Source organism: Cyprinus carpio, chromosome A21 (genome assembly GCF_018340385.1).
Source record: "Cyprinus carpio isolate SPL01 chromosome A21, ASM1834038v1, whole genome shotgun sequence".
NCBI classification, from domain to species: domain Eukaryota; kingdom Metazoa; phylum Chordata; class Actinopteri; order Cypriniformes; family Cyprinidae; genus Cyprinus; species Cyprinus carpio.
This window is the reverse complement of record NC_056592.1, coordinates 5249071-5263437: the sequence shown is the minus strand read 5'-3', so window position 1 is coordinate 5263437 and position 14367 is coordinate 5249071. Positions and strand designations below refer to the sequence as shown.

The window sequence follows — 14367 nt, the reverse complement described above, 5'->3', positions numbered from 1 at the left end:
AGATACTAGATTTGGGGCTTTTAGAAGTGTATCATAGAATAGTACATTTAGAATGTACCTTTAAATCTTGTATCTTTGACTTCTTTTCACACAGTCTGAATTATGTGAAGTTTGTTAATTTAATAATGATAAAACAAGAATATATGAAAGTCAAAAAGATATGATGGAACTTGTTCCTGAGATTGACCGGTTTGCTAAACTATACTGTATTCAACTTCATTCAACATATTTTGAGACTGTTTGTGCTTGAGATGAGTATCATCTTGAGCATTTTATGCTGTGTTCATCATAAGCAGTTCTAAAATTGGTTTGAAAAGCTATTCTGTTCTGTTAAAATAGGACAGCAGCTATGCCTTTTGATGAAATCAGATACTTTGCAAATGCCAGCATTTTATATGCAGACCATGAAGATATAAAAACTGTCAATGGGGTGGTAATCTTTCAAAAGGTACCAATATGTATGTTCAAGAGATTCAAGAATCTTTCAAAAGGTACTAATATTTATATTTTAGGTACTAATATGCCTCATTTATAGGGGTAAATATGGTACAAAAGTGTACCATTTGAAAAGGTACTGCACCAGTGACAGCCTTTGTGCCTTTTTTTGTTATGTTTTGTTTTTTTGAGAATGTAGGACGCCAAATTTTATTTATGCACTATATATTTCCAGAGACTTTAAATTAATTATTATTATTATTTTATTTATTTATTTATTGGTAAAACACGTTTCTCCAAAAATACATGAATAGAAGTATTTGGGAATTTTTGGAGATATACAAATCATACTGTAAAATCTTTCATAATAGCTTTGAAATTACATGCAAATTTAGGTTCATGTATTGGTAACTTTTTTTTTTTTTTTTGAAAGAATGCCTACATTTTCTGTGAGATTTTGAGCCGAGAGACAAACAGAAACGAGATGAATAACTGTACAGATAAATTCATACCTGAATCTTCTACATTCTCCACAACTCAACACATTGGGCTGTTAAAAATTTTGGATCTTTGTCTGCACAGCTTCAATTTCCTGTTTGGTTTTCCTACACACTTCTATGTGATATGGCTCATCATCACAGGAACAGGAAGTGGAGTTGCATCAGAATTCTTCATCCTTAATATCTCTGTTTGTGAGCTGGCCAGTACTCTGAACATTTTTCTCCATGTACTTGATCGCTGGTTTTCAAGTATCAAAACATTCAAATATTTTTTATTTGGACTAGGCATCACTGGGCTTCCTCTGTTTCAGTGTCTGATCTGTGTTGAGCGTTACCTGGCAGTGGTTCATCCTGTAACCTTTCTGAAGTTCAAACCTCTCAGATACAGAGTGATCTGCTCTACTGTGGTCTGGATGTTCACTCTTGGCTCCTGCTTGTGCTGCTTGTTTACTTTGGTCTCATGTAACTTCTATATTTATGTATGCTGCTTCTCACTACAGTTCCTCCTCTTCCTCTGCATCCAGTTGTTTTGTCTTGTGGCTGTTCTCAGAGCTCTGAAGCAGCCAGGACCAGGAGAGAGAGGGAGAAAGAGAGAGGAGAACAACCACACGAAGAGCAGAGCATTTTATCTGATTCTGATAACTACTGTGAGCATGATTATCATATATGTGCCATATACTGTCACAGGATTCCATTCCATTCTGACTCAAGGTTATTTTCAGGAACCTTTTACTGTTGCTTTCTTTTGTTATATACTGGCTGGTTTTGTTCAGCCTGTTCTTTATCTGAACCGGGTTGGAAAACTCTCCTGTTTTTACATTAATAAAGCAATCTTTTTTTCTTTTTTCTTTTTTTTTAAATAATTAATGACACCAGAACATGTTAATATATTCAATGAAGCTTCACATGTAGCTCCTGTGCTGTATTTACAGTGTAAAGTGGCTTAGATCATATTGTGTCGCTCTGTCATTCACTGTTTGTTTAGCTACACAACCACAAACTGACTAATAGCTGTACATTTGTTTGTTCTTTTTTCCCCATAAAGATTAGATTTGTTTTGTGTGTTTTTCTGATGTGATTATTAAAAATGTTAATTTAAATTAAATCCTAAATTACTAAATTGTGTTTTCTTTTTCTTTTTCTCTTACCAATTTCTATCAAATTGATCTTGAAAATCGATCCCTCTTGAATGCAGACAAGACAAGACAGATAAAGTATGATGCGATTTCACTGTTATATATGATTTGTCTGTAAACACACACATGAATATAATAAAATGACTATGGAAAAGCAACTGTCGGCAGTCTCAGTGAGTTTGATTCATACAATGCTAGCTCTTTCTGATTATAATGCAATTAAACAGTTTCCTCTTCATAATGGATTAGTCAGTAAGAGCCAGTTTAATGTATTTTGATTTACTATTTTATTATTTTGATGGATTTTTCATTTGGATAATGATATAAAGCAGTACTGCTGTAGTTCATAACAACACTCCAACACAAAAACGTCACTTTTTTTTTTAGTTTTTATTTATTTGTTAGAATTTTGTTGAATTGTTATTGGATAGAGGTAGGAGTTTGGAAGGTATTTTAGCGTTTTTTCACTGGTTATCGGTGCAATGAAGGACCCATTTTAAGATTTTATTATTTGTTTTTAAAGCATTAAATGGTGTCTCACCATCATATCTGTCTGAACTTCTCAGCTACCAACAATCTCCTCAAACTCTCAGATCCTCTGATAAACTCCTCATATACCTCGCTCTCGCTTGAAGTTTCAGGGGGATCGTGCCTTTCTGATAAACTCCCTATGGAACAGCTGGACAGCAGATAGAGCTCTCCCTAATAGTAATAGATTATGGAACAGCATACCTCAGGACATCAGATTGGAGCTCTCCCTTCCTGTTTTTAAATTACGGTTTTTAAATTACGGCTGTATAAATAAATTGACCCTTTCATTTATATCAAAGAGCATAGTGTTTTTATTCTATTTGGGCTGAGAAAATGTGGTTTTATTTTTGGTAGTTTTTTTTGTAAATGCTCGCTGAGTGGCACTAAGTGAGTTGAACGGGACTGTGGTGGTGTATTAAGCCAATTCAGAAAAGAAAAGTAAGTCAATGGCTTCCCGACAGTAATTGATTGATTGATTTTTTTATTATTATTCTTATTACAGTTATCAATGGTTTTAATTTTTTTTTTTTTGTGATTTAAAATAGTTTTCGATTTTTAGTTTGTCCAGTGAGACCAGGTTGCAGCTTCCACATTGAACTTAAATGCTTTTTCTTTTATTCCTGTTTATACAGATCATGTATTTTCATAAATATTTGCATGGCTGATGTTTTATGTGAAGTGAATGAAGTCATGCACATATATTCTTATGACAGCTTCAAACTCAGTATTAAAAACACAGCACAGAAATGTATATTCTTATGACAGCTTCAAACTCAGTATTAAAAACACAGCACAGAAATGTATATACATCCAGAGAGACTGGGAAAATTGTCACATAAAATCATTGACTTTCACTTCACTGCTGCTCTACAGTGGTTACCGCTGAGTTGTTACCCTTAAACGGGACTAAATGAAACCTATTTTTAGTATGGTGCATTAATCCCTTACATTTATGTGTGCTTACGTCTTGATGGTGTGTGATGTGGTTTGTGTTTGTTATGTGTATATATTTTTTGTATTTGTCTTTTTATGTTTGAGTGTGAGTCAGAGTCTTGTATGAGTGAATGTCTTGTTTGTATGAATTATGTATTATATATTTCTGCATTTACCATTATCTTAAAGTAAGTTGTTTTTTTTGTTTTTTTTTTCTCTCTCTCTTTTTTCCCCCTTTGTTTAACTGCCGCTGTAAGGTCAATGTCAATTTCTGTACCTGGACTCAAGGACCCCCTCGAAAACGAGATGGTTCATCTCAAGGGGTTATTCCTCTTCAATAAATAAATGTCAATTATATATGCTATATAATATAGCATATCTGATGTTTTATGTGATTTAAAGTGTGGCAGATGAAGTCATTCACATACATTCTAGTGGCAGCTGTGATTTCAGTCTACAAAACACTGAGATTTATATATCCAAAAACTGGGCATTCAATCTTTAGGTGATTTTTATTCATTTTCTTGCTTTCCGGTTAGTAATATTCAACATTTTGTTGTGTTTATTGTATAATGTCTATGAGAATGTATTAAGAGGGTTCTATTTTTAAATAAAACAGGTTTGAATTTAAAAATATGGTAAAAAAATATGTAAAGGTTGAGGAAAATATAACAGAAACTGAATAAAATGTTAATGCTGATATAGACTATGTACTTTATTTGAATTCGTAGAGCCATTTCATGTTCTGAATTAATTTAATATTGGATTGCATTTCTTTAATGTTATTTGGATGTGAAGTGACTAGCATTTGGGTGGAAATGTAAATGCACAGCATCAATTTCCTGGCTGATCTTCCTACACACTCCATAGACATTTTTGTTTTTTATTATCAGGGGAAGGGGGTGTGGTTTTGTTTTAGTTTTTTTTATTCTATTTTTTTCTTTCTTTCTTTCTTTTTTTTGAGCCTATTGAAGTTAAGGGTCAGTTGATAAATGTTAAATATTGTTAGGTGAACAAGTATGTCAAGATCATATTTAATTGAAGGCAATCAGATGAAATTATAAAATACATACACACAATTTTATATTCTTCTAAAGAGAAGTATCAGATGAAATTATAAAATACATACAATTTGAACACATTGTTATCTCCTTTCATTACATCACGTAAGAGGCTGAGAAATTGTAGTTTTATTGTAAATGAAGTGTTGTATAAGTTCAAACTTTTATGACTGTTCTGTTGCTTCTTAAATGTTTTGCAGATGTTCCAGTGTGAGCTTTACTGTGTGGCACTAAAAGCGAGTTCAATATTTTCTGAAACATGAATGGGACTGTGGTGAGGTTTTATCCCAGTTCAGGAATGTGATTGATTGATTCACAAATCCATTCCTTACTGGTTTCCCAATCAACCAATTTTTTATTTATTTTTTTAACAAGATTTGTAACAACAGTAATTATTTTCAGTCTGTCCAGTGTTAACAGGTTGCAGCTTCCACATCAAACTAAAATTATTTTTTTTTAAATTCTTGTTTATACAAATAATGTCATAAATATTTGCATATCTAATGTTTTATGTAATGTGTAGCAGATGAAGTCATCCACATATATTCTTAAGTCAGTGTACAAAACACAGCACAGAAATGCATATGCATCCAGAGAGACTGGGCATTCACTTTTCAGGTGACAAACGCTAATAATTCCTTGCTTTCAACTCATTAATATTCCATTTTGCTGTGAATATCATGTATTGTATAAGGTTTATGAGCATGTACGATTGAGCATGTTTTATGTGATGTTTAGTGTAGCAGATGAAGTCATTCACATATATTCTTGTAGCAGATGATTAAGGTTGGTTCTGTTAACATATTTTATTGTGTGTTAATTTACCGCCCTCCTGGTCCTGCAGGTATCTTCCTCACTGATTTTACTGATTTTTTAACCTCTATGATCAAGCTGGAGAAAGTTTTAATTATTGGAGATTTTAATCTTCATATTGATGATATGTCATGTATTGCAGCTACAGGTCTCCTATCCATTACTGACTCTTTTAATTTTACGCAACATGTCTCAGGACCTACACACTTAAAGGGGCACACCCTAGACCTTGTTTTCTCATTAGGTCTTGAGATAGTAAATGTGTGTGTGGAGGATGTACATGTGAGTGATCATAGTTGTGTTTTCTTTAACCTGAATTTCCTCGGGACCCCCCGCCTCGGGCCCTGGGGGCGCTGTGGGGGGGGGGCGGGGGGGGGTAAACGATGACTATTCTCGGGGCCCATGACTAAGAGGGGGTCCACAGAGAAGCCCCCAATAAAATTGTGGTGCTAAAAAAAAATATTTGATAGTAAAAAATTTTAACTTTAAATTATTCTATTTGCTGTTTCCTGGTGTCAAAAAAAAATATTTGTTTAGGAAACACAAACGTCCGTGGGCCCCTCACATCCCCCTCTATATATTACATAAAAAATGGTTCAGTCCGCCCAAATTGTATCCAGTAACCAAGGCAACACAAACAGCTTGACTTCAACTTATAGCGGCCGGCAGATTCAACTTGACAGAGGATGTGAAAATGCCTCAAAATCTGGAAGTCAAAAACGGAAAGAGAAAAAAATAAGAGAAGTGAAAGAGGCAAAGGGTCGACAGTATGTTACCGAATATTTCACAACAAAAGGTGGGTTTGTAAGTAGGCCTAAATTGTTAGTGGACCGCCCGTGACAATGATCGTACCTACGGCACTTTTCTGTGCGTACGCCACGCTTTGTACATGAGTCCCTAGGTCTCTACATGTAGCATTTTTTCGATAAGTTAGCACGTTTAGATAGAGCAGGGTGCAGCGGGTCCCGGCTTTGCCTCACATGAAGCCGGTGTCGGCATCTTTGTACGAGGCGGCGCCCACTTTCATCACCCTGCTGCGGTCCACGCTGTTGCCACCTGTCTTTGCAAGCAGTCTAACTTCATGAATCGGTTCTGATGATAAAAATCCTCTGTTCCAGTCGTTACTGTTTACAAAACTACTTTCAGCTGTTTTGTGAGGTTTCAGTGCATCTCTTGAAGATGATGTGGAGTGTGTATTACTACAACAATCTCCCCTATATTGTCAAATACAGGCATGATTCATCTCTGCCAACTATCTTCACATAATACTTTCACATTATCTGGATCCAGACCGTCGGCCAAAACTCAATTTAAACAGTGCAAAATGACTGCCTGTGGACGTTATAGGGTAGAAATGATTATATTTCTGTTTTTATTCACACAATAAATATTTTTTAAACTAGTTTTAATGAAAATTCATTTAGTTTTAGGAAAAGTCAGGGAGCAGCAGGCTTTGTGATTGTATTTAGACAAAGTTAGTGACTATGCAAATTTCAAAACGGTCAAAATGATGCCTTGTTCATTCTAGTGTTAAAGATAATTACCATAAGTTTAAATGTTGCGGGTATAAATATAAATACATTTCATTGTATTAAGAGTGCTCAGTGTTTCCGTTACATTTCAACTGTCATGTTAAAAATGTTAGGTTAGATTAGATTAACTTATTGTCATTGCCAGTGTACAGTACAAATATGTACAGTACATTCATACAAATATAAATATATATGAATACACCATATGACACATGTACAGCTATGCACAGTATATACATTATACAGTACTGAAGTAGTGCAGTATTACAGAGGACAAATTACGGGTGTGGACATGGGATGGAGTTCAATTGTTGATTGACTTAAATATATGAGAATGATAGTCAAAATACCATAAAAGCGCATGATTTTATGTAAATTAATATGAAAAAACTCTCAGCTGTGTTGGGGGCCCTGTCAAGATTCTTTTCATGGGGCCCAAAATCCTTAGCAGCGCCCCTGCCCCCGCCTCTAAGAATTAAGGCTCAAAGGAGAGTTATTAATCAGGATGTGTGCTGGGAAGTTTGCTAACTTGTTTAATCCATGCCAGCTAAGGGGTTGCAGTGATGTAAATGTGTATGCTGAGTCTTTTTAACAGCCAATGTTTAGCAATTTTAGATGAAGTGGCTCCTATGAAATCAAACACTGTCTCTATTAAAAAACCCTGTCCCGTGGATAAATGCATCTATTCAGAGCTATAGAAGTAAATGTCTGAAAATAGAGCGCTTATGGAAAACAACCAAACTTGAAGTTCACAGGCTTTATCTCAGGGAATTAACTACTTCTTTAAATGAACTCCTGAAAAGTGCTAGAACTAACTACTTCTCTCAGCTAATATCCTTTAATAAGAAAAACTCCAAAATCTTGTTTGATACCATTAATTCTATTGTTTCGCCATCTGTTTTTCTGTTTCTCCAATTGCTGTGCTCTCTCTGCCAAAAAGTAATGTATTCCTTGACTTCTTTGTTGAGAAAATTAAGGATATCAGAGCAGTAGTATTTTACCTCATCCTGCACATAAGGCTTGCACCTTTTGCTCTTTCCCATCCGTGTTTCTCCTTTAAACACTCAGTGACATTACATGATGTTACCACTCTGCTAGATAAGTTGAACCCCTTTTATGGCCATAGTGATGTTCTCCCGCCTTCGCTGTTTAAGCAGGTTTTGATAGTATTGGCCCCTGTGTTGTAGAAATGATCAATACCTCTCTTTTAACTGGTGTGGTTCCTGACTTTTTTAAACATGCTATTGTTGAAACCTGTTCTTTAAAAAGCCAAGTTTAGACCCATTGAAACCCATAAATTATAGGCCTATATCTAAACTCCCTTTTATGGCTAAGATTCTTGAGAAAGTGGTAGCAGAGCAGCTTAATACTTTCTTAGAGATAAATGATATTTTGACAAATATCAGTCAGGGTTTCGTAAAAAACATTCTAACGAAAACTGCACTGGTGAAGGTCTCAAGTGATATTTTGATGTCAGCTGATTCTGGAAGCATACAGTGTTAGTTTTATTGGACCTTACAGTCTGCCTTTGACACTATTGATCACAATATTATGCTTGATAAACTTCAGGATCTATTAGGGATATCGGGATCAGTTTTAAAATGGTTCTCATCTTACCTTACCGGTAGAAGTTTTAGTGTTTTTATATATCAGATTATGTCAGATACTGTAGGTTTGTCGAGTGGTGTTCCTCAGGGTTCTGTCCTGGGACCGATTCTTTTCCTTCTGTATATACTTCCTCTAGGACAGATAATTAGTCAGTTTCAGGATGTCTCTTATCACTTGTATGCAGATGACATTCAGTTATACTATTCTTTCAAGCCTACTGAGTTATATAAATTGTCATCTTTAATCAACTGTTTGAGTAAGATTAAGAAGTGGTTAAACGATAACTTTTTAATACTGAACTCAGCCAAGACTGAAACCTTAATCATTGCTCCTGAGCAGAGCATCCCTCAGATAAAACAACATATCGGTGCCTTAGGTTCGTCTGTTCAGCCGAGTCTCAGGAGCTTAGGTGTTGTTTTTGATGCGGCCATGTCTCTGGAGAAACACTCGAAGCAACTTATTAAAAACTGTTTCTTTCAATTCAGAGCCCTGGTGTCAAAGGTCGAGTTGATTATTCATGCTTTTATTTCGTCTCGTTTAGACTATTGTAACAGTCTTTTTATTTGCCTTAATAGGAAGGATCTTTGTCGTCTCCAGACTGTTCAAAATTCTGCTGCTAGGCTTTTAAACCCCACACGAGTAAAAGGGTACATATTACTCCTATTTTAGCTTCTCTTCATTGGCTACCAGTGAAATTTAGAATGCACTTTAAAATTTTGGTTCTAACTTTTAGAGCCTTACAAGGACAGGCGCCCCCATACATCTCTGACCTGATACTCCTCACGTAGTCTGAGATCAACAGGCCAGAGATTTTTAGTTGCCCCCCTTACACATTTTAAAACTAGAGGGGACCGTTCGTTTCAAGTTGTGGCACCTCGGTTGTGGAACGCTTTGCCTCCTTCCATACGCTGCTTGGATTGGGTGGAAAATTTTAAAACCCAGTTGAAAACTCTTCTTTTTAAAGAGGCTTTTAACTAGACTGTAGGGTGGCCTTATGTGTACTTTTGTTTATTTTGATTATGTGCTGTAATGTATTTATAAGTGTTGTGGATTCTACCTATTGTTGTGAAGCACTTTGTGATTTTTATCTGTGAAATGTGCTATACAAATAAATTTTACTTAATTACTTACAGCTCTAAATTCAGTGTACAAAACACAGCACTGAGATTTATATACAGTATAATCCATAGAAACTGGACATTCACTCTTCAGGTGATCAACTTTTGATTGTTTCATGCTTTCAGCTAACTAATATTCAACATTTTTGTTATGTTTACTGGATAAAGTCTATGAGAATGTAAGACGGTTCTATTTTTAAATAAAACACGGCTTATATAGAATATATTGAATGAATTGATTGGATTACATTTATTTTATGTTATTTGGATGTGAAGTGAGTTGCAACAAAATGACTTAGCTGTAAATGTTAAATATTTAATATTGGAATTTTGTGGAATTGCACACTGTTTGAAAAGTAACATTGGTTTGTTTAATATAGTCTGAATGTTCTCTTCTTTTTTTCTATTGATCACAGCAGCTATATTTATTTAAACATTTCTTGAGGTTTTGAGCTGAGACGACAAAAACAGAGGAGATGAACAATTCTTCAATGAACTTCACCTCGCCTGAATCATCTACAAACTCCACAACTCAGTTCATCAGGCTAATAGAAAGTCTGGAAGTTTGTATGTACAGCTTCAATTTCCTGGTTGGTCTTCCTACACACTCCTATGTTATGTGGCTCATTGTCACAGGAACAGGAAGTGGAGTTGCATCAGATTTCTTCATCCTCAATCTCTCTGCTTGTGAGATTGGTAACTGTCTGAATAGTTTGTTTTGTATACTTGTTCGATTTATTTGGTTTTCATACCTCACAATATTAACAGAGTTTTTGTCAGGACTAGCCATCACTGGTCATCCTTTGTTTCAGTGTCTGATGTGTGTTGAGCGTTACCTGGCAGTGGTTCATCCTGTAACCTTTCTGAAGTACAGACCTCTCAGATATAGAGTGATCTGCTGCACTGTGGTCTGGATAATCACTCTTGGCTCCTGCTTCTGCTGCATGCGTACTATATTTTCAGATTATATTTATAACGCGTTCTTCTCACTGCAGTACCTGCTCTTCTTCTCCATCCAGTTGTTTTGTCTTGTGGCTGTTCTCAGAGCTCTGAAGCAGTCAGGACCAGGAGAGAGAATGAGAGACAGAGAGGAGGAAAACCACATGAAGAGAAAAGCATTTCATCTTATTTCAATAACTACTGTGAGCATTATTATTATTTATGTTCCGTTTACTATCTTGGGATTCTATTTAATTCTGACAGAACAGTATTTTCAGGAACTTTTTTCTTTTGGCCTTTTTTGTTACGTGCTGGCTTGTTTTGTTCAGCCTGTACTCTATCTGAACCGGGTTGGAAAATTTTCCTGGTTGGAAATCCTTCTAAACAGATGTATGATTCATTAGACAATCAAGTCATTTTTCTTGCCCCTCCCTGTTTTTATTCTCTGTGTTATATCACATTATGATTGTCAAAATGGTTGTGTGTGAAGGTAAATTAAGTATTGCAAATGTTCAACATATAATTGTCTACATGAAAATGTTTGTTTATTCAGATGTGATTTTTTTTCAAATTCAGTTTTTACTTTATTTGCATATCTGATGTTTTATGTGACGTGTATCAGATGAAGTCATGCACATATATTTATGTGACAGCTGTGAATTCAGTCACAAACAAAACACTCCACAGAGATTTATAGAAATCCAGAGACTCAGCATTTACACTTCAGGTAACAAACGACTCTATAGAAACTTGATATTTTCTGTATGAACGTAGGCTATAAGAGTAAACACTACATTGTTTTTACTAATAGAGTATCAAATATTATTTTTGTTGGACTCTTGAAGTATATAATTTGCAAAACTTCAGCAGCACATACTAATCTGCATTTAACCCGTTTTGAGCATTCTGTGTGAACCTGAGATTGAGAGAGAAAGCATCATGTTGAACATTTTTCAGTCTTGACTCTAGCCCAGTTTACCTATTCTGTTTTGTTGAACTGGGGTGGCAGCTAAATTAAATCAGTTAGAATGCTTTTGATTCTGCATTTTAATTCCAGATTAATTTCAGTTGAATTTTGTTATTTGATCATTCTCTTTAACCTTTATTTCATTGACTAAAGTACAAAGAAAAAGAAAATCCAAAAAATCCCCCACCATGACAGACGCTTGCTTTTGCATCTGTCGCTGATGAAATTCAGGATGGTGCCTTTGGTCTTTGGGACTGAGAACTCGACATCCATTTTTTCCCCAAAACAAGTTGAAACGAGGACTCATCCGAGCACAGTACTCATTTCCACTGTCTTTTTGACTATCTGAGATGAGCTCTGGCCCAGAGAACCCCACGGCATCACTGCATAGAACAGATGTATAGCTTTATCCTAGAGCAACAGAGATTCAAGTTGCATTTATTGACCTCACCTGAAACATTTACATACTCCACAACTCAGTCCAGTGGAAATAGTGAACATTTGTTTGCACAGCATTAGTTTTCTGTTCTTCCTATACACTCATATTTGCTTCTAATATTTTCATATCTGGTTCATACATCATACATATACTAGTGACTGTGAAGTCAGTCTACAGCACAGAATTATACAAATCTTCAGGTGACTGTTGACATCTGCTTGTCATATGTTGTCTATCTTCAGAAGTCTTTTGATATTTGATTGAATCTGTCTTGTGTTATTCAGTTGCTTAGCTATTGTGCTCTACAGAATGACTCACTTTGGTGTATAAAAGTGACACGTATAATAATGACCTGTAAATGTTAGATATTCAATATTAAAACTTTCTGTTGTTTACAGTTGTTGAATTACACACTGTTTGAGGACCTTAAAACGTGTTTCATACAATCTGAATTACATTTTCACTGTATTTAAGTTTACTTTTGTAAATTTATGTAATTTTTGAACAGAGAAGAGAAGCTCAAATAAGATGAATAATTCTACAATGAACTTCGCCACACCTGAAGCATCTACAAACTCCACGACTGATTCCTTTTGGACAGTGGACAAAATGAACATTCTTCTGTACAGCATTAGTTTGCTGTTTGGTCTTCCTATAAACTCCTATGTTTTATGGCTCATCATCACAGGAACAGGAAGTGGAGTCACGTTTTTTAACCTAAATCTTTCTATTTGTGAGATTTGTAACTGTCTGAATAGCTTGCTCTCTATAATTGACAGTTGCATTTGGTTTTCACATCTCAAGACATTAACTTGGTTTTTATTAGGACTAGGTATCACTGGTCGTCCTCTGTTTCAGTGTCTGATGTGTGTTGAGCGTTACCTGGCAGTGGTTCATCCTGTAACCTTTCTGAAGTACAAACCTCTCAGATACAGAGCGATCTGCTGCACTGCGGCCTGGCTAATCACTCTTGTATCTTGCACGTGTTGCCTATTTACTCTATTCTCACACTACATTGTATACCTGTGGTTCTTCTCACTGCAGTTCCTTCTCTTCCTCTCCATCCAGTTGTTTTGTCTTGTGACTGTTCTCAGAGCTCTGAAACAGTCAGGACCAGGAGAGAAAGAAAAAAAGAGAGAGGAGGAAAACCACATAAAGAGAAGAGCATTTAATCTCATTCTAATAACTACTGTGACCATGATTATTATTTATGCACCATTTTCTATTTCAGCATTCATTGTCATTCTAAGTCAACAGTATCTTAAGGAACTTTTTTACTTTGGTTATATTTGTTTTGCTCTGGCTGGTTTTGTTCAGCCTGTTCTTTATCTGCACCGTGTTGGAAAACTCTCCTATCTTTGCCGTCTATAAAACATTTTGTCTTTCCCATTTCAGTTACTGAATAATTTTAAACATATTGGGCAGGAAAATTGATAAGCTTTCAAATAACTTTTCCTGTTCTTCTATGACTTCAAAACGTGTTAATGTGAGTATATGTCATTGAGAGAAACAACAGTAACTCTGTTTGGTTTATATAGTCTTAGATTGGTGGTGATTGTGCAAGATGACTGTCTATTTTTTAAAGATTATATTACAATAATCTTTTTTTTTTGTCAAGTTTAAGTTAATTGTCATTTTATAGATGTTATTCAAATGTTGCTTTGTAAACAATTTTAATCGCATGTCAATATAAAGCAGCTATGCCTGATAAAATTACAAAACAAAATATGAAATCATGGTTATAGAGCAAAAATGTGTGTTCTTCACCAAAGAGAAATACTATAAATTAGATAAACAAGTCACTTGTTTGTCTTCTGTGATTGTATTCAGAGCATTATCTGATTATATCATTATATGATTGTCAAAATTGTCACTTACTGTATGAATGTAAATAAAGTGTTGTAAGCATTCAACATATCATTTTCTATAAAGAACTATTTATATAAGACTGCATTTTTCAAAGTAATTTTGAGTTTAATAAATATTTGCATATCTGTTGTTTTCAGTGATTTGTTGCAGATGAAGTCATGCACATATATTGCACCAAAACATGTGAATGTTAACCTGTCATTTAGTGTTTAGTTCATTTAGAGAGCTCCTCCACCTCATTGATTTACTTGTGAATAAAATCCTCAACTGTCTCATTTTACATTCAGGTGAATTTTATTCTGGGTAAATTAAGTTGTTATTGAGTTGTCATTGAAAATGCAGCATTACCTTTTTTTTTTAATTTAGATAGATTATTTAATTGAACATAAAATGAAATAACACACAGATACTGTATAAGTCTTACAGTGGATTTGACATTCTAACAAATTTGCATCAGAGGTTATGAATGTGTTGCTCCTGCATAGG

At 34.9% G+C, this 14367-nt stretch overlaps 3 protein-coding genes across 3 annotated transcripts; all 3 read left to right on the top strand.

Annotated features, from left to right (window-relative positions):
• Window positions 1-919: 919 nt before the first annotated feature.
• On the top strand, window positions 920-2765 carry LOC122134736 (chemokine XC receptor 1-like). Its single transcript, XM_042711425.1, has 2 exons — window positions 920-1745; window positions 2638-2765. The coding sequence occupies exons 1-2, from the start codon at window positions 920-922 to the stop codon at window positions 2763-2765; spliced, it is 954 nt and encodes a 317-aa protein (XP_042567359.1).
• Window positions 2766-10020: 7255 nt separating this feature from the next.
• LOC122134781 (chemokine XC receptor 1-like) lies at window positions 10021-11029 on the top strand. Its single transcript, XM_042711522.1, has one exon. The coding sequence runs from the start codon at window positions 10144-10146 to the stop codon at window positions 11008-11010; it is 867 nt and encodes a 288-aa protein (XP_042567456.1). The 5' UTR covers window positions 10021-10143; the 3' UTR covers window positions 11011-11029.
• A 1511-nt stretch (window positions 11030-12540) lies between these two features.
• Window positions 12541-13383, top strand: LOC122134735 (C-C chemokine receptor type 8-like). The gene has a single exon (XM_042711424.1). The coding sequence runs from the start codon at window positions 12541-12543 to the stop codon at window positions 13381-13383; it is 843 nt and encodes a 280-aa protein (XP_042567358.1).
• Window positions 13384-14367: the final 984 nt, after the last annotated feature.